The sequence below is a fragment of the Amblyomma maculatum genome, chromosome 4, assembly GCF_055883805.1.
Source record: "Amblyomma maculatum isolate TAMU_Amacu chromosome 4, ASM5588380v1, whole genome shotgun sequence".
Taxonomy (NCBI): Eukaryota; Metazoa; Arthropoda; class Arachnida; order Ixodida; family Ixodidae; genus Amblyomma; species Amblyomma maculatum.
In genome coordinates this window covers 30862642-30887519 of record NC_139347.1, presented here as the reverse complement: position 1 = coordinate 30887519, position 24878 = coordinate 30862642, and the positions used below count along the sequence as shown (strand labels likewise).

Below are 24878 nucleotides of genomic sequence, written 5' to 3'. Positions count from 1 at the left end.
GAAACGGTTGAGTCGTAATTTTGATAATTTTGATACCAAATTCAGGAAAAGTGGCCCTACATAAAAAAGTGGGCAGTGGCAGGTATATATAGAACGGTCGATATGAACAGAGAAGTGTCAGGATCTTCTATTGGGGAACGGTCAGTATGCATCCAAGTGATGTCTCTTGGATTCTTGGCTTGCATACGGCCGCCTAATAATAATAAAAAAAGATTACTGGGTGATTGAGAGCATGTCATGCGAACTTTCGAGCGTTAGCTGATTTGGGACAGCAAGTAATTCTTCACAGACATGCCCCCCCCCCCCCCCCCCCACACACACACACACACACCTTTTTTTTTTGTCTCGCAAAGCCATCCATTCGGAGTTGAATCCAGGCTTTCCCATGACCTCCGTGACAATTTTAAATAAACATTTTGGAAAGACCGCTTACGGCAGTGACGATTACCCTGTGCATCTCTTCAGACAAACTGATCAGAGCCTACGAATTCAAACCACTTAACCTATAACTTCAAGGCCACAAGGTTTCGAATAGGTCACTGCCTGTTCTCAGCATGCAGCGCATAGCCGAGGAAATGGTGAAAGAGCCGGTCTGATCATCACAACCTCTTCACGGGCTTCTGCCATGGTTGACATTTTGGGTTTCTTGATGTTGTGCCCGAACCTCAAGAATTATGCCAAGGTGGAAACTCGGGCATGCTGGTTTGTATTTATCGCTACAGCGCAAAAGACGAAGACGAGGCGAGTACCATAAGCACGGCGCTGTGTCTGTGCGCTCGCCTCGTCCTCATCACATGCACTGCTGCGATAATTAGGAATTATCACAGAAAATTATGCCTTGTGGCAAACTTTTCAAAAAAAAAAAAAATGTGTTACCAAAAATATGACGTAATTTTGTATCGAAGTTGTGACGCAAACGTTCTTTGCGCAGCGTTCAGGGTGACGTCACACCATTTCGCTTTCCACTTAGCCTCCGCCCGCTAGTCTAGTTCGAGGCAAGTCCGCAATATGAATTTGAACCGATGACGTATGTATACGTGCAATTGTAAGCAGTTGATTGTAACAGGTGTCCACGGAGAAGTGAGACAGGCAATGCCCCTTTCGTTTCGACAAAATCAATGAATTTTTCTTTCGGAGAAGGCACACTTTGCCGAAATCTGTGCCAGTTTCTCAATGCTAGACCGCCAAGCATAACCATGCCGAACCATGCTTTCGCCTTTCTTATCCGGTTTACGTATAGTTAAACCCCGGCAATTTTTTTTTCACTCTGGCGTTGGAGCATGCCTTGATCCGCCCTTTTTATAATACCCTGGCTGTAATCACTGCGAGTTACATCTTAGCGCACTGCTCAGAAGGAGGAACTCGTAGCGGAACATCCTTTACACGCTCAGGCGAAAAAAAAAACAAAACAAAACAAAACAAAACAAAAAATTGCCAAAGATTCATTCCGACAGTGTTGTCTGTGACTCATATCCAAGCAGTGAATTGCCACTACCAAGTTCGGAATCGGGTTTGAGGTTTTCACACTATAAAATCTTGGTTCGGGAGGCACGCTTTAGTGTTGATTTAGCCTCCCGCGCATGTTTTTAAATACGTGCTGCGAAAACATCGCTTGTTGATTTAAGGAGATAAGGGGTGCTATATATTATAGAGAAAAACTCCCGTCATCAACTACTGCCGCTTTTCATGAAGCCCATTTGCATGCCGTCGCCAGTTAACTTACACAGGTCTTCAGAACGCACGCTACTAACGTGTAAGCGAGTGCATTCTTTTAATATTTCCTTTTTCTTCCTTTGCGTAACTTTTCTAGTCTCAGTGATCAGTTCACGCGTGTACGTTGAGTGCAAGGCACTAAATGACTGTACGTTTCATAGGTACTAATTAAGGGATTTGGTTCCTCGTCCAGTAAATATTTCTGCTTTAACCGCATATTAACCCCTCAACTTTGTAGATTGGTTCTTTAAAGAAATAAACAATTAGATTTAGAAGAGCAGAAGGGAAAATGATCAAAGGTCGAAGGGAAGCCTCAGCCCCGGTAGGTAATGTTTAGACGAGAGCATTTATCTTTGCCCCAAGTCGAAACGCTGGCCAGTCCACCGGTGCTTGTCCTTAACCCTTGTTTATTTTACTTTGTGTTCTTTATGAATTTAACTATCCTGGTCTTCCTCTGCCACTGTTGAAACCCACCGAGTTGGTGTAGTAGTTAAGGCGCTCGACTGCTGTGTCCAAGGATGCGGGATCAAATCCCGGCTGTGGCGACCGCGTTTCCATGGAGGTGAAAAGCAAGGCGCTCGTGAGCAGTGCGACGCCAGTGCATGTTAAAGAACCCCAGGTAGTCGAAATTTCAGAAACCCTCAACTACGACGTCTCTCATAGCACGTGTCGCTTTGGGAAGTTATAAAATCCACAAACGAAACCAAGCCTACCACAGGTGAATTTGAAGTTATTAATAAAAAAGATTTACGTATACAGTTTATGCCGCCGTTGATCTACAGTAACTTTATTATTTTTTTTTTTTTGCTTCGGTAGTTTTAATTTTATATGTTGCGATACATAGAATTATATGCTTCAGGACAAGAGGGCAAGACCACCAAATACGTATGCAGTTTATGTCGCTGTTGATCTGCAGTGATGTTATGATTTTTTTTTGTGGCTTCGGTAAAGTTTATTTTTATATGTTGTGATACATAGAAAGAATTATAGGCTTCAGAACAAGAGGGCAAGGCCATTGAAGGAGACGTGATGTACAACCTTTCATGCATTAATAACTGTCTACACATACGGAACGATTTAATATATTTTCTTCTGCACTACGGCTACGCTAGTAATCAATTTTGTGCTCTCAAGTTTGAGGTCGAGTGCGGTAAAATATGAAGGTTACTCCTGTAATCTTGAAGTGCAACCTATAAATTATTCGCAACTGCCACTAGAGATAAAGATTTCAGCGCAACGTGCAAATAGTTTATAGCCGGCACTAAACTGAGAAGCTGCACAGTAACCAGTAAAAGTATGCGATACGCTGCAGGTCTCAAAATGCTGGTCGACAATATTTTAAAGTGCGCACCTCCAGTAAGGATTACCTAGATTACAGCGCATGCTATTCAATCATTGGCTTTGAAACTATCACCGCAGAGTTATTTTCAGCGTAGATATCAAAGGTTTGTATCGAGAGAAGTGGAAATCTTAACTTGACAGCGTCAGAGATTCCTTTTTCCAGAACGTCCACCGTCGACGTTTTGGGTGTTGTGATTGAAAACTCCAGTGCATGCCTCTGAAAGGTAGCGATTGGCTGGTGACATGACACGGCCCTGATTGATCGGGGGTTATGTGACGTCATGAGACTAAATAAGATTGCTGAGCTGGCAGGCCGGGCCACCTCGGGCTTCGCCTTTGAGATTGGAGGATGAGATCAGAATATATACCAACGCACTTCGATGAACCGGGGCTCTGTATCTATGTTGAGTGGTCTTTCATATACGGCAGCTTACAACTGTATGCTAATGAGGATATAATTAATTATATAATAAATAGTAATACTAATAATAATGGAATACTAACTATATTATTAGTAATTAGGCGCGTAGCGAAGTGGCTGTGCACTAACTTTGATCCCCGAGGGCAGTATGCACACGGCAGTCATTAACGGCCATCACGTCAGGTCCTTAAAGGCAGCAATTAAGGGTCCCCTAAGTTTTTACTGGCGTTTATGTGCAGCGCACGCACTAAAATAGTTTGTGTGATCGGGTTGCTGGTTAAATATCGAAGGATGCGCCTCCGAGAAAAAAAAAAAATCACTTCTTTTTTTTTTTTTTTCTTTTTTTTTTTGCGGAGCGTTCTCTCCCGCGGGGCTATACTTGTTCCCCTGCGCGGAAGCTTTGATCGGACAGGCGGTCACGTGACAGCTTTCTTTCAAGGCTTATAAATTAAGCTCTATAAGTAGCACTTTACTGCAAACAACGAAATCGGTAGTTTTTTAAGGCGGTTCTACATATTCTTAATATAATAAGTTAGGGAATTCTTCACTAATTAAGTCATTTGAAGAGCTAGAAATATTTACAGTGTACCGCGCAACTCTTAACAGCGCTCGGATGGTTTCACGAGGAAATGGAACTCAGTCTCTTCTGAAGTCTTGGTTACATTAAGTTGGAACAACTTGCATATATAGCAGTGCAACGCAGTTGACGGTGCTCGTCAACTATTGTCGAGCAGCTTGCAGCACTATAGATATTTTTCAAATTGCTATATATTCTTCTTCGTTCACCGAGGATACCACTTCTGTAACAAAAGAAAACCTGACGAACAGGCATTCAGAAGACTTGTCGGAGAACGCGACATACGTGCCTGTTCCAAAAGGAATTTCAATTCACTTCAAACCGACAAAATGCCTCAAAACCACAGATAGGGCGGCGACAGCGGCGAAGCTATTTCTGCCTTATCTGCTCGCCTGCTTTAGTAGACACGCAGCGCCACTAGCTGTATGTAAAAGCCCCTATCGGCAGTTATTTTCAGTTTCCCGTTTGGTATATACCGCAGCATTCGTATTTTCCATTACCCCTACGTATGGTTCACTGTACTCACACAAGGCGTTACGCGAGGCGAAATTTTGCAACAGATATTGAACGGTGGTAGTTGCTGCTCCCGCTATCTTCACTTCACGCACGACTCAAGTATATCGTCAAAATCGAACATGCGAATCGCCTTGTATCACTCTGAAGGAAATGTGCTACAATAATAGTCCGTATTTCAATAAAAAATATTAGTCGGTCATCAAACGCTTGCGTGATTGTGAGCTTTACACGTTTTTTCTTGACAAAGGGAAGAAAATAAAAACTTGGACCAAAAGAACTGAATAAGATATGTAAGATCATTTTATACTTGGAACTGAGCGGTGCTGTGCCCTGTCTTTTTCAATATTATAACCAAAAGGTGAGCATTTACACCGCATTTTAAATCCATGAATGGGTTACGCTACTCTAATGTACCCGAGAGACTGAACTCGGATAAATTACAGGGGTGCATTTAAGTCTGCTTAAATTGTCTAGTTTCAATATGAGCTCCCCGCTTCGTTGCTTAGTTATAGTTTCTACCGGTCAACTTCGGATGAAGTCAAATTCCGGGTGTCAAGGAACCAAACTTCGGGTGTGTACCCACTCAAATTTGGAATTCACCATTGAGTTAGCCATACACAAATGGGTTTAAACACTAGTTTTAGTCAAATTCGGGCAAAGTCAAATTTCGACGGCTTATATTTCATGATTGCACTAGCATCCCCTAATTAAACTACCTTCAACCTCCAAGCTACGTATTACAAAGAAGAGACCATACAAACAAGGTTAAACCATTCCTATGTAAATCCAATTCTTTCAAACATTCTTTTTTTCCGAAAACGGTGGAAGGCTGAAATAATTTGCTAGTTTCCGTGGCTTCTCTTTTATTCAATGACGCTTTCTTTCTAGCACTGAACCATTAGGGCTTCATTTTTTTTTTTTGGCGTTACATTTCTTCTAATATTTACTCTAAAACAGTCCTATGAGCAGAGTTTGAGATAGAAATTTAGTACTGCTCTCAAGTATTGTTAAGAGGCATAGTGATGTTTGCTACATGTATGATTGCATCTTGCTTTGTTATATACCTCCCCCCCCCTCCTCCCCTACTGCAATGCCTAACGGTGCTATAAATAAATAAATAAATAAATAAATAAATAAATAAATAAATAAATAAATAAATAAATAAATAAATAAATAAATAAATAAATAAATAAATAAATAAATAAATAAATAAATAAATAAATAAATAAATAAATAAATAAATAAATAAATAAATAAATAAATAAATAAATAAATAAATAAATAAATAAATAAATAAATAAATATAGGGGGGATGTGGCCCACCTAAATTTGCGTTACCACTGAGTTGGCCATACTAATACTAGGTTAGACACCACTTTTGGTCTGGTTTAGGGGATACAGAGGGGTAGGGAGGAATTCCACCTAAATTTGAAGTCCCCACTGAGTTAGCGTACTCATTTAGGTTAGGTACCAATTTTGGTCAAATAAGGACGAAGTCGAGTTTGAGTGTGCAGGAGGACCAAATTTTATGGGGCAATTCAAATTTGGAGGCCAACAATGAGCCGGCCATACTTCAATGAGATTTGGTACCACATTTTGTATTATTATGTTAATTACGCTTGCAGTGGACTATTGACAGTTCGTGAGGACATGCTCTGATGACAGAATTTGTCCACACACACTGCCAACACACTGCCAACACACTGCCGACGCGCGCCCTGATGATGCCACTCATTACACGAGAATTACTTTCGCATTAATAGGTCTAAAATCGTTAGTCCTGACAGCTGTTGCATAACTGGTCAAGGAACTTTATATATCCGTCCTGACGGTCAAATACGTCCTGGTGCTCGGAGCTAGGTTCCTCAGTTGCGAGTTCAACTCTCAACATTTGAAATGATATTGTGCGTAGAAGGGATGTCTAGCTGCAACAAGCTTGCTACCATTAACTTTCAGACACTCACATGAATCTGAATTTATTTTGAGGGTCGGTAAAGCGCAGTGAAAAGAAAAACAATCTACATTTTCAAAACTCCGCAGATCGCAGCCTTTATATTACAACATTGTCATACAATGAGTAAGATTTTTATCATGAGAGCATGGCTTACGTCAGCTTTGAAATTTATGCGATGCTCCCTTTCTAAACCGGTTCAAGGAAAGCTGGAAGATGATATTGGCCTCTTCCTATTGAAAAGGAAAGTCGATGCAAAGATGACAGATGAAACAAAGCGCCTTATCGTTGTATGTTTCTCTTAGCGCAAGCGTTCTTCTTTGGCACGTGCATAAGAACAAAGAGCTTTTTATTGAAGGCTTTTGTCAAAATCATTCAAGCTCACAACAAGGAGCAATGATTTAAAGAGAAGGAACCGCTTCAGCGAAATGCAATCTCAGAAAAATATTTTTGTAATCTAGGTTTCGGCCTTTGAAACAAATGGAAGTGCACTCATCCGAGTGGTACCTACTTTAGCCAGCTTGATTGGCGATTCGGTTCCCCGAGCTTAAAACGCATCCCCTCTGGAGCCCTTGCCTCGTGTTTTCCTCTCTTCAACTCCACGAAGTCATGTCTCGTGACTCAAAACAGCAAGAGAAAAGGCATTCTGGTGGTGCTGTGCTATTTTGTCTTTGGTTCTTTCCGACTGTTGAGCTATCCTGAACTAAAATGTAAACAAGTACGAACATCCACCGTGCATCACGAATTGTACAGCACAATGATAGCCTATATGATGGCTGAATAATGACTTTGGGCAAACCATAAAATAAAATAATTATCAATATCAAGTAAAAGCCAGCGCTTATAAGCTTGGGCTAGTGAATAAAGCTCCAGGACTAGCTTAAGGAAAATGCTCTGGCTTTATGTTTATCTTCCATGTTCTCATAGATATTATTTCTGACTTAGAACGCGGGCGCGCGACTCGCATGCTTTAAGACTTTCGTGTCGTGAAAGTATACAAGCATTACTGGTCACTCACTTGAAGTAGGGAGCTACACATAGAAGTCAAAATAAATTAAATGGAACATTGCGCTAATATGAAGATGTGAAAGGCTGGAGTAATGTGCAGGGTAAGAATTCAAGTTGTACGCCCACACGGTTGATTTAATGCAGTCGGCGGTACGACAGAATTCTGTCATTTGATTTAAAGAAACATGCACCTGGTCAATGTAAAAAAAAAAAAAGTTTCCCAGTATGTTGTTTAGGGACACCTACGGCTCCCTTTTGACAGCGAGCACGTATGGAATGAACAGCTACGTATGAAAGTGAACGCAGCGATTTGGCGTTGTTCAAGTACAGCTTTCCTGTATATCACGAAGCGGAGCAAAATCTTGCTTTTAAAGCTTGTCTTGTGCTCACACAGGGCAATAAAGTGTAGCAAGAAAAAAGAAAAGAAAAAGAAAAACTCCGGGCGCGCATTTCACACTAAATACATAAAAACCGTATGTTATTTGGCTTATTCCTGAATGAGGTTATCTTGAATTATTCTGGTAGGGTCGCCAAATAGTTTCTGGTCAAGAAGTGCACTGTCGTCAATGCCGGCATCAGGTTTTCAAGGTGCCGTAGTCAGTCAGAAATAGAGCACGCGGTCATTCGAACGTGTGGGCACAATTTAGAACGATTGCCCGGTATTGTGCAGCCGCTTCTAAGCGCGAGAAAGCCTCCCCCCCCTCCCCCCCCCCCCCCTCATATATTTAAAGCCCCTCAATAAACTAAATGTAGCGCAAACATGTGATGATTGCCGCCCGCCTCCTCTCCGGCGCGCTCGTTCGGCCTACTACCCTCCCATTCCGAGCGCCGTCACGGGTTTTCGCGCGCTTTTTTCTTACTTGTTGTGCTGGCTGCCTCCTTTTCCCTATTGCAAAACGACGCGCGTGCAGCGCATATCGTGCTGTTTTGCTACGGATCGCGCCTCTCTCTCTCTCTCTCTCTCTCTCTCTCTCTCTCTCTCTCTCTCTCTCTCTCTCTCTCTCTCTCTCTCTCTCTCTCAAGTTGCTTTGTTATAAATTGCCATGTTGCGGCGCTTCTGGTGCTGCACACTTGGGCAGGATGACGAACGGTTGTTTATAATGTTGTCCGCGAATCGAGATGCTGCGCGGAGGAAGGTTTCGCGGCACCCAATCGGCCGAGCGGACTCAAACTCAACGCTATGGTCGCGGCTCTGCGAGTTCAGTAAGCAATTGCTCATCTCTAAACTAATATGCCGCCTCACACTGTATGGATTTGTTCATTTTTTCGCCTTGCCAAGTGTCACATGCCCGCGCGTCATATTTATTTTTTACACTTTTCGCGTTAGGAAACTAAGTATAGAATAAAGTCCTTGGTTTTAGCTACTCATCCATGCTTTCTGAGGCGTTGTCTAACTCCATGTTTTGAGTGTGTCGCCGCATTTAGTGAAGCAGTGACGTTCCTTAGGCGGCCGGATAAAGCCACATATTTCGTGCTTTACTTTCATTTGGCGTGCTAGTCCCCGATTTCGCACGCCATGCATTCAAGCGCCGATAGATCTACGGTGTTGAAAACACATGGAAACAATTGTTGCCACGCTTCTCAAGTTTACCGGCAGCTCGCAAGCCAGTCAAAGCTGCAAATAAACTCTAAACAGACTGTTGCTAAATTTTCCCCGTCTGTAGCCTAGTTACAATTTATTTAAAGCATGCCGCTCAGTTTGGCCAACGGGTGACGGAATTACGGAGGCACGGAGATAAAGGCGAGTTGAACCGACACCGAAATCGCGTACGTGCGGCGTAAGACACAGACAGCTGAAACTAGTTTGGCGTAAAATTCCAGTCAACATTCTGTATTGATGTTTCAGCACCGAGTAATATTTTATCGTGAGCACACTGCGACAAAATACAAGCTGAAATGCTCTGGTGAGACCCGGCACAAGCACCTTTACCAGCGCCTGATCCGGAGAGCGCGCGCTAGCCGTACACCGCGTAGGTGGAACTACGGTCGAAACGCGAGAGGAGCCGCGGCGCCGGAGGAGGAGAGAACAGATGGCGCTATATTTAGTTTATTGAGGAGTTTTACATATATACACGAAGAAGCGCCATCTGACGAACATGTAGCAAGTCACATAGGATATGGCTGAAAATTTGTACCACCGCAACTGGTGAACAAATAAGCTAAATTTTCTTTGGGGTAGGCAACTTAGAGTTCCAACGCCACGCTCACGAATAGGAACCTACATGCTAACGTGTTACTCCCTTCGCACCATTTGCACTGATCAGCTGTCAATTATTTTCCCCGTTCCATTCATGTATACAGCTGCGAGCATTCTTTCTTTCTTTTTTTTTTATCCTACATGGTCCACGCCATACATTTTTTTTTTTTTTTTCAACACGAAAACATGACTGGAGGATTGTTCTTACCAGTGACGATGAGTGTCGCTTCGGCCCTTATTTCAGCTGCGTCGTTACCAGCGATGCATATGTACGCGCCGTCGTTTTCGATTTTCACCTCTTCAAAGGTCAGGATGCCGTTCACTTGCCTGATGCCGGCAGCATTCATCAGGGGCTCTAGCTGTCTCCTCTGTTGCCTGTACCAGCTGAAGGAGGTTGGGAAAGAGGCATGTTATTAGCACGGCGTAAGCTTACAAAATGGACATACCGCACCGCTGGTTAGCTTAGTTTGTCGATTAGTGGCAAGCTCTATCTCAATGTTAATTAGTTAAAGGTCAGGCTCAGAAGAGGACATTGAATGTTAAAAGCAAGTTGCCATACCGAACTCGTAAACGCAGTTTTTCATTTCATGATGTCGCTTAAAATGTATGTATTACTTTCCTACTGTGATTACTCTGAAGTTACTTCGGAGCTATTCTAAGAGTCTTCTCAGCACGTAGACCTTGCATACGCATACTTATGAAGGTCGTCACAGTGGCGCTCTCATCAGCCTATAGTTCCCTGAATTTTCATTACATTTCTGCACATTTAAGGAAACTCAAGGACGGGGTTATTTGCGGTCTGCTCCACTCATATATATTGGACGAAATTAAAAAAAAATCGCACAGATCGAGGATTTCCCCAACGCAAAAAAGTAGGCACAGAGAGAACTTCGCTATGTTCACAGATTTCTGTCCGCAGACCGCATCCACAAAATTGTGTCCGCAGCAGTTGCGTGTAATTGAGAAGTGGTAGAGATTAAAGTGATGTCAATCGATATAGGGTGACGTCATGTTGCTGACGAAAAAAATATTAGGCCAATAAATTAATTCGATTTATTTATTTTATTTATTTGCAATACTGCTAGCCCCAAGGTAGGAGCCGTGGCATGGTGGGAATGACAACAGTGAACATCAAAATAGCAAAAACATTAATAAAATAATGTCCAAATAGATAAAATACATGAAACCGTAGACACATTAATGGAATTACAAAATAAAAACGTGACTGTAAATGACAATGACTAAATTTCACACACTACGTTCAATGAACGCCTGAAATTGCTGGATGTCTTCCACCTCAAACCACGCACCATCGAGGCCGTTCCACTCCACAACTGTACGAGGGAAAAATGAACACTTAAAGACATTATTTTTTGTTTGAAAAGGAAGCAAAGTAAAAGGATTTCTGCGTTTCATAGCATAACCAGAAGAAAGTGTGACAAATTCAAGAGTGTTGCTACTTAATTTGCCTTTTACAACTTTAAACTTTATATATATAGGTCGATAAATAAAGTCAGAGTTCGTGTCAGAGCATTTCTCATTAGAGATAATGCATATTCCTTCTGATATGGTGCTACTGTCTCGTGAAACTCGATCAAGAAAATAAGCAAGGCAAAAAAAAAAATTACTCTAAGACCATAATCGAGATGGAGCATTTGCTTTTCCTCAGGTCTGCCCATCAGCAAACGGTTTCAGATTGTCTCCGCGAAGCGCAGAGCCGACTGGAAATGAAAGCCACACTCTGTCGTAAAATAGAAATAAAAACAAACAAAAATGAAACAAGGGGCAGGAGAATAAAATTCCAGCAACACGTGAGGTGAAAAAGGGAGAGCAAGCCAACGTGTCTGAGGGTGAAGCGAATAGGAAATGAGACGGCCGCCTAAAGCTGCAATCACGCAAAGATTTGCGCCGTTCGCATCTTGGGTTTTCTTGCAGCCTCCATAGTCATTTATAGAATGTGCCTCGTGCACTGTAAGCAAATGAGATGGCGGCGGCGTAGAGACGAGGAAAACGCCTGCCCAGCCGCTCATAAACGAGGACACGGCTTGAATCCTAGCAGGAACGCGTGCCGTTTGGGCAGCCCTGCTTTTGTTTTTTGCAAGTTCAGCGCTTGAAAACTATTTATGGAAAGAGAGTGCGCCAGGCTTCAGCGAGAGAGAGAGAGAGAAAGAGAAAAAAGTGAGAGAGAGGCTAATTTTCGCGCCACAAACATTTCGTGTAGTTATGTACGTCTTGTCCTGACTTCTTTGTTCTTCCGGTGGTCCTTCGCTTCGTGGTGAACGCCAGTGGACATTCAGGTAGAGGCATTCTTACAAAACGAAGGCTTCGTTCGCGTGTTGTTTCTCGTGCTAACATCTTTCGTTTCGTGAAGCCTTCTAAGAGGCAGTGAGGAGTCGCAACTAACAGGGAGAAACTAATGACGCTGTAATAACCAGAAGCAAGGAAGACTGCTTTTAACATTGGTGCTGCATGGGGGTTCTGTGACGAGGTGTTTTTTACGGATCAATTACACGACCCCTATTCTGTTCAAATGCACTTGGCATTTTTACACCGTAGTGGCAGCCATATTGTTTCAACTGATGATCGTAGAAGAAAATTAGGAGAGAGCAGAGTGTACAAGACTAGCTACGTCGGTAGTGTCAGGTCACACGGTATGAACTTGCACCTTATGTAGTATATATATATATATATATATATATATATATATATATATATATATATATATATATATATATATATATATATATATATATATATATATATATATATTTGTGGGGGGGACTTAACGCATTCTCTGCACAACCGTGACAACCTGCATTAAAAGCAAAGTTAGTAAATCATTATTATCTACAAGTAGCTCACCACGAATCACCCTAATGAACGTAAAGTACAACCGTGCTTTGTGAAGTTCCCCGAAACACAAATCTCGCACAGCAAGCGCTCAGGCCCGCTGCGACGGGATGCCGCTTGTATAAACACACACAGGCTAATCCACATTCACGGGAGGTGGATGGTGGAAGGGTGCTTAGGGTGTGCTGCTTACGAATTCTTAGAAACGTCGATGTATCTCGCTGTTCCACATGATGGTGGGCACTGTCATGAAAATTAAATCACACACGTCCCTTCTCAGCCGTTTTCACACCTGATCGAATGATCCGAGTTAAAGAAACGTTTTATTTAAACAATTTTCAGCGTTTTAGTACACAGTGAGCCTTCTGTTTTGAAGCAGTCCTCAAGTAAACGTCATGTTTGAAAAGTATGACGGCGCGTGTGCGGGCCATTTTTGACAAGTGTAACTCAACAGTTACACATTACACATTACATTTACGCTATATAGTTGTACAGCGCAGTAATTGTGCGTCCTCCGCCTTCACCCCTCCCATCCTATAATCCTCTGTGAAGTGGGAAGAACCCTTCTTTTCATCTTTCAGTACCTTTCGGTCATTAGGGAACTCGCATCGGCTCCACTATGTGAATACGAAGCAAGACATGCAGCCAGCCTACGTTTGGAAAAGACGGTACATGTCATGACGGCACGTCGGAGGCTTGCCAGAAATAGCTTTCTGCCCTTCTCGCTCCTGAATGCTTCCAACTAGGCTCCAGCTAGGCAGGCACGGAATAAAACTTGTGACGAATATTTTCTACTCAGCACTAGCATTGCACTGGTGCGTAATGCAATTAATATTTCACATGCTTACTTTTTATATGTCGTTCAGGTTTTTGTTTTTGAATTCCCACAGCACATGTGTAATTGATACCAAATAATTTTGCTCTTTATCGAAGTAATAAATGTTACAGCCTTTTACCAGAAACAATTAGGCATGCTCTTATGTGTGAAAAAAGAACAAGTAAAAACGATGGAAGGACAGCAAGGCAAAATGTCCACCATAGTAAACTGACAAAAAACGAAACAACAACAATGCACTGAAAGCGCGTTAGTTAGAAAATCATTTCCAGGTTAACGATAACTAAGGGTTAGTGCTAACCATTAGTGTTTCGATGCTCTCTGTTAATGGTTATTACGAAGAGCAGAACTGTTATATTTGCTGCTTGCGCGTAACTCGGCGGCTCTATTGCGAGTCAGTCCCATCAAATTCGCGAGGCGCAGAAATAACGACTAGTCCTTTTCTCTTAACGTTTCTGCAGTGATAGTTTGGGAAGTAGTCTGGTGAATATTTATCGCAAGCCGTAACTGCTTTGTCGAGATTGATAGCGCGCACATATTTCGAGATGTGCCTCGTTCTTGAAACGTGTGCAAATATGCTCTAGAGCGCCATTTGGACGAGCTGATTACTTTAGAAAAATAAATAAAAATCTAGGTACACAATGAAAACAACATGTAGTTTTTTTTCCACTTCCGCAGGAGGAGGAGGAGGAGGAGGATAAACATTTATTATTTGAGGAAGTCAGGCAGTACCAACACTACTAGTACCAACCGAAATTCATGCGAAAGGCATAACTAAGAATTCAAGCCAAACCCATATTTACCGAAGGCTATTGATATTTTTAAGGTTATTAATTATTCAACGTTCCCTCGGGCAAGCTGTCTTTTTCAGCGCCTGATGTGGTCTATTAATGTCACCACTGCGTGGCAGCTTTGACAATCGTTTTTACTGCCCCGTAACATGCACTGCGCACAGAAGTTTTCTAGTGTGCGTACGTTTCTTTTTTTGGCTTCATGTTGTTGCTTCAGACTACACGGGTGCGGGCATTACTGGCTATTCCATTCTAACTGAAGTCGCTGCTTTCTCACTGGACATTAGGAAAAATACCACTTGTTGACAAAAGAGTGCACTAAGAGTCTAGTACCCTCATTCATACACCACAGGTTGGAAGTTGCAACTGGGCAACACGTGAAAAAACTATTAGAAGGCCGTTGCGTGGTCCGTTTGCTTCTGTCCGCACCTGAACATACAGACTTTGTGCACAAAACAAAAAAGAGGAGAGGGTGGGGGGGGGGGGGGTTAGTTCCATGGGTTTGCTTCTTAGGCACGCCACGTGACTCATAATGCATATTTAGCCTTCCAAATTTCCTGAAGACAAGCAGATGTGCGACCTTGCGCTCTGAAATGGGTAAGGAATCCACGAATGCTGAGGGGGACTACACGGCTAAGGACGACACCCCCGGGGCTCTGAGCTTTTGACAAAAACTCTACTTTTCTCTTTGGTACGTTGTATCTTTGCTGAAACTCATACAATCAAATACATATACTCTATATTGCATCCAATACTAGCCGGTGCCTAAATGTTCTTGCATGTCTGTGTATGCGCTAAAGGAAGGAAAGAATGTGAAACAGTAGTCACCCTCTTTACTCGAAGCATCATTCACCGGGACATTCGCAACAAATGCGTAGCAGAATGCAACATTCAGGCTTTCGCCTTTCATCGCTTTAGTCGCTAAAGTGTCTCGTAATTATTCTTCCCCTTCTTCCTTCAGTCGCAACAACAACGACTAAGCAACGAGAAAAAACGAAGTGCTTCGTTTAAAAAGGAAAATAACCAACTAACTAAAGTTACTCCCCTAACGCAGTGCTTGACACAATAAAGCGTTTCCAAGAATCTTCGCAGTTTCTATTTGACGTTCCTGACACAGCGGCAAAACTCATAATTGTTTTATTTTTTGGTCTAGGAAAGCATTGATCAACACAAAAGACGCGGGAAAATCACAATTCTTTACTTTTTCATACGAGGAGTGCCCCGTCGTGGTGGTGCTGTGGTTAAGGTGCCCGATTACTGTGCCGGAGTACCCGAGTTCGATCCCGACGACCAGCGGCTGCGTTTAGATGGAGGCGAAACGAAGAAGCATCTGTCTGCTGTGCGATGTCAGTGCACTAAAGATCCCTAGGTGGTCGAAATTACCTCGGAGCCCTCCACTACCGGCTCTTATTTCTCGCTTTCTACCCTTCCCTTACGGCGCGGTTCAGGTGTCCACGGAGCAAGTGGGACAGATAATGTGCCTGCCCTTTCCTTTCAACCAATTATTATTATTATTATTATTATTATTATTATTATTATTATTATTATTATTATTATTATTATTATTATTATTATTATTATTATTATTATTATTATTATTATTATTATTATTATTATTATTATTATTATTATTATTATTATTATTATTATTGACATCACCTTGACATCTTCCAAAACTCGCTCTGTTCATTTACATTGGATGTTCGTAGCGTTGTATTCTAAATAGTACTTTATAACATATAACTCCCACTTTCTAGCCTTAATATTGTACTTACTTCACTTTATGCTTTCTCTCCTGTTCAATGCTGTCTGTATCTTGAACTGCTTTTTATCCGTTTCTTACTTATACTTCAACTTTAAACTTTATATTCGAAGCTTACTGTCCCATGTTCAATACTATTTCTTTAATGTATAATTCGGGATTTCTAGCCTGTGTTTTAAGTACCATGCACTTGTTGCGCCTGGAATGGTTGTTTATTTTATGTATATTTCTATATTACTATAATCAATGTCAGCTATTTGTTGTTGTTGTTTTTCTCCTCTATCTACCGTTCTTTTTTTTTTTCTTTCCTGGTGTGCTCAATAATTCTCTCACTGTGTATATAAGTGATGATACTCATTGATTGCTTTCTTTCCGTGATTCTTTTCGTCTCAGTTTCATTTCATGTATTATTTATTTCTTCTTTTGTGTTCTCTGTGTGTGTGTAAACATGTTTGTGCATTTTCATTTTTGTTTCTTATTTTTTTTATTTGTGCTGCAGCACGAAGACCACATGGTTGTTCCTTTGCACATTAAATAAAGATTTATTATTATTATTATTATTCTTATTATTATTATTATTATTATTATTATTATTATTATTATTATTATTATTATTATTATTATTATTATTATTATTATTATTATTATTATTATTATTATTATTATTATTATTATTATTATTATTATTATTATTATTATTCATACTAGGCGTTACTGATACTCTGCAGCTGATTGTTCAATAAGCATGTGAAAAGCTTAAAAGTAGCGACTTTGGTATTTGAAGATTTGCATTACCACAAAGGCTTCGCTTGCCGCTTTGACATTTCAATTCTTGGACACCTCCTTTCTGCAGCAGTTAGCTTGTGCATTTTACATTTTAAAGATGGGATATTTGTTAAGAATCTCAAGAATGCAGTTTAAAATAAGCCGAAATTTATTTATGTGATCAGAGGGACATTATATGAGCAGTAAACGAAATATCCGAGTATGAGGGAGGACGTCACTCCACAAATACTTGATATAAACGCATCAAACACCGGCTCGCACAGACCCTGTCTAAAATTGACAAAATGACGACGACTCCGCGTTATTGTTTCCGACTGTGCTTCGAACACCGAGCCCGAAGAGCTGCAACAAAAAAATAAGAAGAAAAAAATAAAAGCAGGCTGCGGGCTAAACAAAAGTGATAAGGCTTAAGTTCCCTTCGCGCAGGAGCGTCATTTTTTGAAGTGAACTGGCTACAACGGAAGGGATCTTCAACTTTGTCCAACAAGCAGTTCGTGTTGCGCTGTGCCAAACGCTTGGTCTTCAGGGGCGCCGACCAAGCCAGAAGCAACAAAGCGGGGCAGCTCGAGCGAGGCAAAACAGTGTACAAAAGATTCACTCGGAGCTGGGCACGCTGCATTCGACGTCGACGCCGCAAAGCTCTGGAGCTTCCAGTCCAGCTATAACGGAAAAACAGCGACAACAAAGAGCAATGAGGAAAAAAAAAAGCATAAAACAAGCGCACAACCGACGAACACGCTGGGCAGCGCGCGCAGCAGCAGCAGCAGCGCCAAGCGGCGCAGCAAAACCAAACGTTCAAAGAGACACGAAATGAGTTTTGAACTCCGGCTGTCCGATCTTGTTTCCCGCGTGTCTTCTTTTCCGTTCTCGACTCTTGTATAGCCTGGCCCAGCACCCTGCCCTTCCGTTGCCCTCCCCTCTTTTCTCTTTCCTCGCTCACTTTACTTTCCTCTTCTCCTTCCGAGCGCTCATGATTCGAGAGCGCCAGTCATGTATCGCTGCTCTTGCTGGTCCCCTACGTGGAAAGGCAATGGAATCCAACTACACCGGAAAGAAGACAAGCGACCGAAGAAACTAGGCAAAGGGTCTGTTATTCATTTTTTTTTTTTCATTTCTATAGTCGGCCTTGCATTTTCGAAAACTTTCTGTAGCTTTCGCACGCACAAACTGGCGGACTTATTTTCGAATGTCCGCTACCTTTTTGCCTACACTTTGTACGAAGTCGCTGCGAGCGCCGGGCACTTGTCTCAATGTTTTAAACGTAACAGCATTTGCAGAATAGACGAAACAAACGACAATCGGCTTTGGAAGGAGAGGAAGCAAGAGCAAATGATCTCCACGAACTCGTCTTACAAAACAAACTGTCATGCCGAATATGACGAGAGAGAATGAAGGCGGTCAGAGATAATAAAAAAATGAAGTTAGTAGAGAGGGTTCCTCGGGCTTCACTTTTCGCGGTATTTATTGCGGGCCTTAAGCGTGCGTGACGTTTAAGCTGAGCATCAAGAATAAAAGCACGGGCCGTGGAGTAGGTCTCGCGCGGGGGAAACGCGAAAATAAGAGGCGACCGAGTTGCTGCTGCGGCTGGTGTTTGCTACGCTTGGACATTATTCTAGCCTCGTGTCGCCGACCCAGTTCTTCTCTAAGCCTGTTGACTTTATAGATCAGAGGCGAGCCAAGCTTCCGTGGACTCTTCGAAGCGGCGACGTTGGAAGAGGCGCTAGCACAAGCAAGAGCAGAGTCGGAAGCAGCAGCAGCATATAGAAGTAGAAGCCCCAGTAGAAGGACCTTTGAGACTGCAGTCGTAGTCGCCTGATCCGTTATGATGAATCGCACAAGCAACAACGACGCCTCTGAGGCTTCCGGCTATAGGCGTTTCTCATGCAATGCGAAGAAAAACTAGGCTAGACCTTGGGTTTGGAGTAGAAGGGGGAGGGGGAGGGGGGGTTGAAGAGGGGGTCCGCCGCGCCTGCTGCTTCGGACGTAAAAAGGCGGCGTCCAGGCGGAAAAGGAGCTTTAAGCGTGCCGGCGCCGGGAAAAACAGGGAAAGATACAACTGAGGAGTTGTGCGCGTCTGTGTCGGGAGTGCGGAAAAAAGACGCTTCCATATACAGCCTCTCGCGCGCGTATATACTGGACTTTGCGTCTTCTCCAATACGGCTTGCTCCGTAGGAGGCTGTGTCCGCAAAGGCTGTGAGTTTCATTTTGTGTGCTCGCGGTTGGCGCTGAGAAATGGTAAGAAAAGAAAAAGAAAACGATAAGCTGTGGCGCTCTTTGGTCGTCGCATTCTTATCACGTACAAAACACAGGGCATCCCGCGGAGGTTGCTGACCCGGTAGTGTTTACTTCGTGACTTTAAGCTCATTTTTATTCCTTAAGCCCTCACACTTTGAAACAGTGTCAACAATGATTGGACCAGACACGAAGCCATCTCAATTCGGAACTGAAAAAAAAAAAAAAGCCTGTCAAGGTTTTCAAGCTTTTAGTTATGGAGTGATCAACCTATTAATCAGTTCTCACACATAAAAGGTAACTTGCTGTGTGGGGAAGGGGTAACGGAGCGCTGGAAACTTAATCTTGGTTCCCTCATGTTTTTCATAAAGTGCATACAAATCTAAGTAGAATAGCGCTTATCACTTCAAATTTGTGGAAACGCAGTCGCCACAACAGAATCGAAGCCGCAATCTTAGGCTTTGCAGCCGAATTAACTGTAGTCAGAGAACAATTGCGACAGCATTGCTTCATTGACATACGCTGACTCGAGCCTATGTTTTGCAATATCACACGTATCGCATTCGCACTAAACGTGTATCTGAGAACCGTATTACACTGCCTGGAGTGCCGCTCTCGACAGTGCTCATTCGAGAATTTATTCATCACTACAATCTCTTTCCTGGTTCCTTGTTTCTTTCTTTTGTTATTTTTTTTTAGAACTGATTGTATGCTTTCGCTTCAGTTTTTCTGTTTGCTTTAAGTTTGCAACAAGTTCCCCTACGATAATGCCCAATGGGCGCTGTAGGTATTTGTAATAAATAAATAAATAAATAAATAAATAAATAAATAAATAAATAAATAAATAAATAAATAAATAAATAAATAAATAAATAAATAAATAAATAAATAAATAAATAAATAAATAAATAAATAAATAAATAAATAAATAAATAAATAAATAAATAAATAAATAAATAAATAAATAAATAAATATTCCTGAGTAAAGCTAAAAACAAATCTGTACTGCATAGAAATTGGTTGCCGCTTCCGACCCTCTATGTTGTACGTTATAGAATAAAACAGCCTCCTTGCTTGCTTTAATATGTCAAGACACGGAATTTCAATTTTGTTTCTCAAACAATTGGAGAATATTTTTGTTCAAAAGCAAAAAAAAAAAAAAAAGAAGGACAAATATGTACTTACGTTACGTTAGCAGGGGGAAAAGCGGCCACGACGCAGGGCAGATTCACAGTCCTTCCCACCGAAGCTTTGACAGTCTTCCGAAAGAGGGCCAGCCTCGGCGCAACACGATCACCCACATCTGTACGGAGCATAGAACAGAAGCGAAGGAATATGAAACATTTATACTTTGTTGCAGTATAAAGGCGTGTGCCCCATTCGCATAACTATTTTGTCCTGAGATAGATTGCGGATTTACAATTGTGCACGCCGCGGTCTTATTCCCTTTTGCGACATGCCGCATGACGGGAAAAGGAACCAGAAGTACCTTGATCCCGTTTCTCGACTTTATGAACACGAATTTCAGATGCATACAACGTGAGCGAGAAACTTTTCTGGTACGATTTTTCCATTTTCTACGCTCTTTCTAAAAGAAATGAATTGTATTTCTCTATCCGACGTAAACTAATATATCACCTCACCTGACTTAAAACTTAAAACATAGTTTTAAGGAAAACCTAAAAGTGATTCACAGGTAATAAAATATAACTGCCCCTGATTTGACTTAAAAGCTATTCGAAGATAATATATGGTCATAGACAGAGCCTGACAGACGCAAGTACGCAGCACAGGTAGCTGGAAGGACACTCACCGACGACGATGGCTCGCCCGGCCTTGATGCTGAGTACAGTGCTGCCGGAGACCGTGTTCCTCACCCGGCACCGGTACGTCCTCTCGGAGTCGGCCATGTTAGTGCGGTGGATGACCAGCTCGCCCGTCTCCAGAACGCTGTACCTTTCCTCCGCTAACAGAAAAGAAATATGTCGCGGTCGTAACTTTCTTTGTTGCTGCACACAGCTTCACAACCTGCCGCTAAGAGCACGCCTCACGCCTGTAACTTTTCGTGCACAGTGATCGTCCCATTGCACTTTCACACACTACACTGTCTGCCAACTTCTCACAGAGAGATCGACACGCACATTCTACAGTAGATGCAACCTTAACGCAAAATCGTAGAACCGCTTACCACTGATGCATCTACCGGTCGCATTGTTTCCTCAGCATGGATAGCAGTCGGCTGAGTAAAGGAAAAGATCCATATCTACGAATACAATTGATTAGGCTGCTTGGCCTTATTTACTGTGCCACAGTTCAGAAGCAGCGGATTAGGCAGGAAAGTAAACGGACACAGTGCTTTTATTTTTCTTATAATAAATTCTTATCTGTTGCTAGCCTTTTAGCACAATTACAGCCAATCAGTGCATAATTGTTCGCACACTTGGGGGATAGCACAGCCAACGCTATGCTAAACAGCTATTGTTACAAGCAGAAGCGACACCAATGATGCACGCGGTTGGTAGCAGGTTATCTCCTGTATTTTGTGTTCTGCATTCCGAAGACGGCGCCTACGAATTTTCGAAACACACATGTACACACAAAATATTTCTGTAGACGCATCTCTCTCGTGAAACTGCACGTGTTACATGAAGCGCGTTACTTTAAATTATTCACCGGTTTACGTATACGTGAAACAGCAGCGAAGAGAAGACAATCGGGGTGCACAATGTAGCTGAAAGCAAAGCGGATTAGAAAATGTATGATACCATTATTTTCGAAGAGAACTGAACAAGGGCCTCGGTTCGAAAGGTTATCCGATTTTTCGACGAAGGGAGTTGCCTTCATCAAGGCAACATTGCAAGCTGAGCCAACGTCGAAACATTGGCTCGGCTTAGAACGGAGGCTCCCCTCAACCTTTCTTCAGCGCTCTTTCATACTGTGTAGCCATCTTTTTTCTCTGCTTCTACCCATTATTTTCGAATGTTACTCTGATGAAAACATATTGTTTGCAGGAAAAACATAAGGAAACATCGACATAAGACTGGCGCCGACTAGTAACCGGTTTATTTTACAAATATATGTGTAGTTAAGTGGGGAAAAAAAAACAGCATGGTCGCGTACATCATTGGGGGAAAAAAAAAAAAGGTAGATTCACTTAAGACTGCTTGCGCGTGGGAATGCGAAGGCATTACCTTATGTGAGCGCAGCTATCTTATTCTATAATGTGACGCTGCGAGTTTTAGCTGCGAGGTTCTAAGTAGTGTTTTTAGTGGGCTTATTTTGCTTTCGAAAGTTGGGGATACAATGGATGTGAATCAAATATGTAAGGGATCAACACAGCCAGCATGCAGTGACGAAGTCGGATGTGATCAGAGGCGGCAAAGAAGTAGCATTACCACTTTACGTAAGTTGAGCGTTGCCAGTAAACACTACGAAATATACAGAAAAAATCTGGGGCACTTAAGCGCTGCTTTGAAGAGTATGAAATTAGAACGCTAATAACTCACGTCTGCTCTTACCGTTGCTGACCCTGGCTTACGTTCATGTACTTTGATACTTTCTCAATTCCTAATGCCTCAGTGTTTGCCTTGATTATCTCGCCCATACCCATTAGCATGTAGTGGTAAGGTACCGCAAAGGACACCCGACATAGACTAAAAAAATTCTTGCAGAAACTTAGACCTCTTTTAAGTGCGTTAAGACGAAAGCCTTTCCTGCGACTCTCTGCACTCATTTGCCACTTTTTCACTCCTTGGCTTCTTTTTTTTTTTCCTTTTTCCCCCTATTTCTCCTTTTTTTTTTGCTCATTCTACTTTTTAACTGTTATTATATTTTTTATTTTACTGCATTTACTCTTTTTTTGAATTATTTTTTCCTCTTTTGCTTTTGACTGTGCTTGTTGTAACGCAATGACGAGACCTGACATTAAAGCTTTGCAACGTTTTTGCAGAGTCTGGACGTATTTTGCGCAATTGCAGCGTCCGTGGCTGTTTTGACGTCTGCTCACTATATCGACGTCCATGACTATTTCGACGCCGAATTCACTTTTTTAGCTCTAACTAATCACTTCCCACCAACGAGACTTTGCGCACAAAGACATTTTTTTCACCTTCTATCTTGTACAACCGTTCTTTTATACATAAATTATGTCATTCTTCGACAAAGACGGTGTGATACACTCTGCGGACGGACACTTTCTGCGCACACTCATGAGGCTATAAAGGATTTCGCCTTAATACCGCCCTAACCAAGCCCTACGAACGCGTCCGCCTGGTTGGGAGTAGTGTCAGACTAGGGATCCAAGTTATCAGGAGGGTTCGACCTCACCAACCACCCTCAAAGGAGCTACCCGGATTAGCAATTCTTTTCAATTCGTCCTTCTTATACGGTCGCTTCACGTCGCACAATCCGTCGGCCAACCAGAGGCCGACGATGTAACCTGCCAACAACCACCTGTCAGAGGCGTGCTTGCGATTTGTCACCGTCGCGCGATATTCTGACGAATGGGGTATATAAGCTATAGATTTTAAAACATTGTCACTGTTGTGAGAAGCAGTGGGTCTTTGCACACTTCCGCTCCCACGAAAGCGAAAAGTTAAAGAAATATGACGTCACCAATACCGTTCACAAGCTGAAAACGAAAGGAAAGCGACGACAACACAGCATCGGAAATTACGCCTACGCTACATTTACCATCGCGCAGGCCTCTGTGCAGGATTCAACATTCCCTAATGGCTTCGGGCTGATGAAACCGACTGATATATGAGCAAGAGAAAAGAGGGTTAGAAAGAGACCAAACGGCTCTCTTTCGGGCATGTCAAAATACTCAGCAATAAGCCATGAAAGCTCCCCGACCATCTCCCTGCTTTATTTTTATACTCGGGGGGAGAACTTTATGAAAACAACGAAGACATCAAACCCGTTGCACGCTAGTTGAAGAAACAAAAAGCCGTTCGCTTTTATTTCTACCAGCCACCTCAGAATCTGCTATACAGAGGATGTATATATAACGGCTCGCCCACCAAGATAAGTAGCTATAAGAAAGGCGCAACGACATAGCCTTCCGAAATGCAAAGCGCCAGTGCTCGCGGGAAAAGAGCCAAGCAGCGCGTGTTGCTGCTATTTTGTTTCAGTCTACGTACGTTTTAGGCTCATTACTGGCAGCTGCTGAGCTTCTTTCCGGGCGTCGTATTCTTGTCTTTGAAAGCCGAAACTTACGCGACGACTAATAAGGCCTTTCCCTGATGGGGAAGCTCATTTCGCGCGAAGGGCAAAAGAAAAAGATTATGTTCTCCCAAGGGAGGGAAAGAACATCTGTCTTTTATTTTTGCCGTGAAATGGCACGCGAATTCTGGGCACGCGCATATAGTAGGCGATGCCCGAATCTTGCAAGTGCGACCTCCTTGGGATTAGGCGAAGATGAGATGCGCAAAACATTCAAAAATATGTCCGACGTTCGCGCACTTTGCTGGAAGAGATGCGAGTTTTAGTCGCAAGTTTTACGCTCACGGTCGTCGCGATAATGTTGCGCATTCAAAATGAAGCTTATAAAGTTGCGTCGTGAGCGTAATATAAGGCTCGCTCCCCGACAGGACTTTCGCATTTCTTGCGTCGCAAAGACGGCAGGGGGGCCGAAGAAGAGAGTGTTTTGTGTCGCTTCACCGCTCTCTTCTTGTCTGATTATACCGGCGACGATCTGCTTTGCATAAGTTGCATATTCTGTCATTTTTTAAGTATTATTTGTCTTGTACGGGTTACAGAGAATGCTGGAATGCTAAGGAGAAGATTAAAAGATCGAAACCGTGTTAAATGCACGAAACAAGAAGAGACAAGAGGTTGAGTGTATTCACACGCTAAAACAACGCAGAGGGCTATGGAACAAAAAATGGTAGGAAACAT

The 24878-nt window shown here is 42.4% G+C and overlaps 1 protein-coding gene across 1 annotated transcript in view; it reads right to left on the bottom strand.

Moving 5' to 3' along the window:
* LOC146190581 (cell adhesion molecule Dscam1-like) overlaps positions 1 to 20890 on the bottom strand; it is a 79213-nt gene extending 58323 nt beyond the window's left edge. Inside the window, exons 1-4 of the mRNA XM_084600198.1 lie at positions 20794 to 20890; positions 20171 to 20283; positions 17262 to 17407; positions 9933 to 10108 (exon numbers count right to left, since the gene is read on the bottom strand). Coding sequence (XP_084456324.1) covers positions 9933 to 10108; positions 17262 to 17407; positions 20171 to 20283; positions 20794 to 20890 — 532 coding nt within the window. The remainder of the gene's footprint in view (positions 1 to 9932; positions 10109 to 17261; positions 17408 to 20170; positions 20284 to 20793) is intronic.
* Positions 20891 to 24878: the final 3988 nt, after the last annotated feature.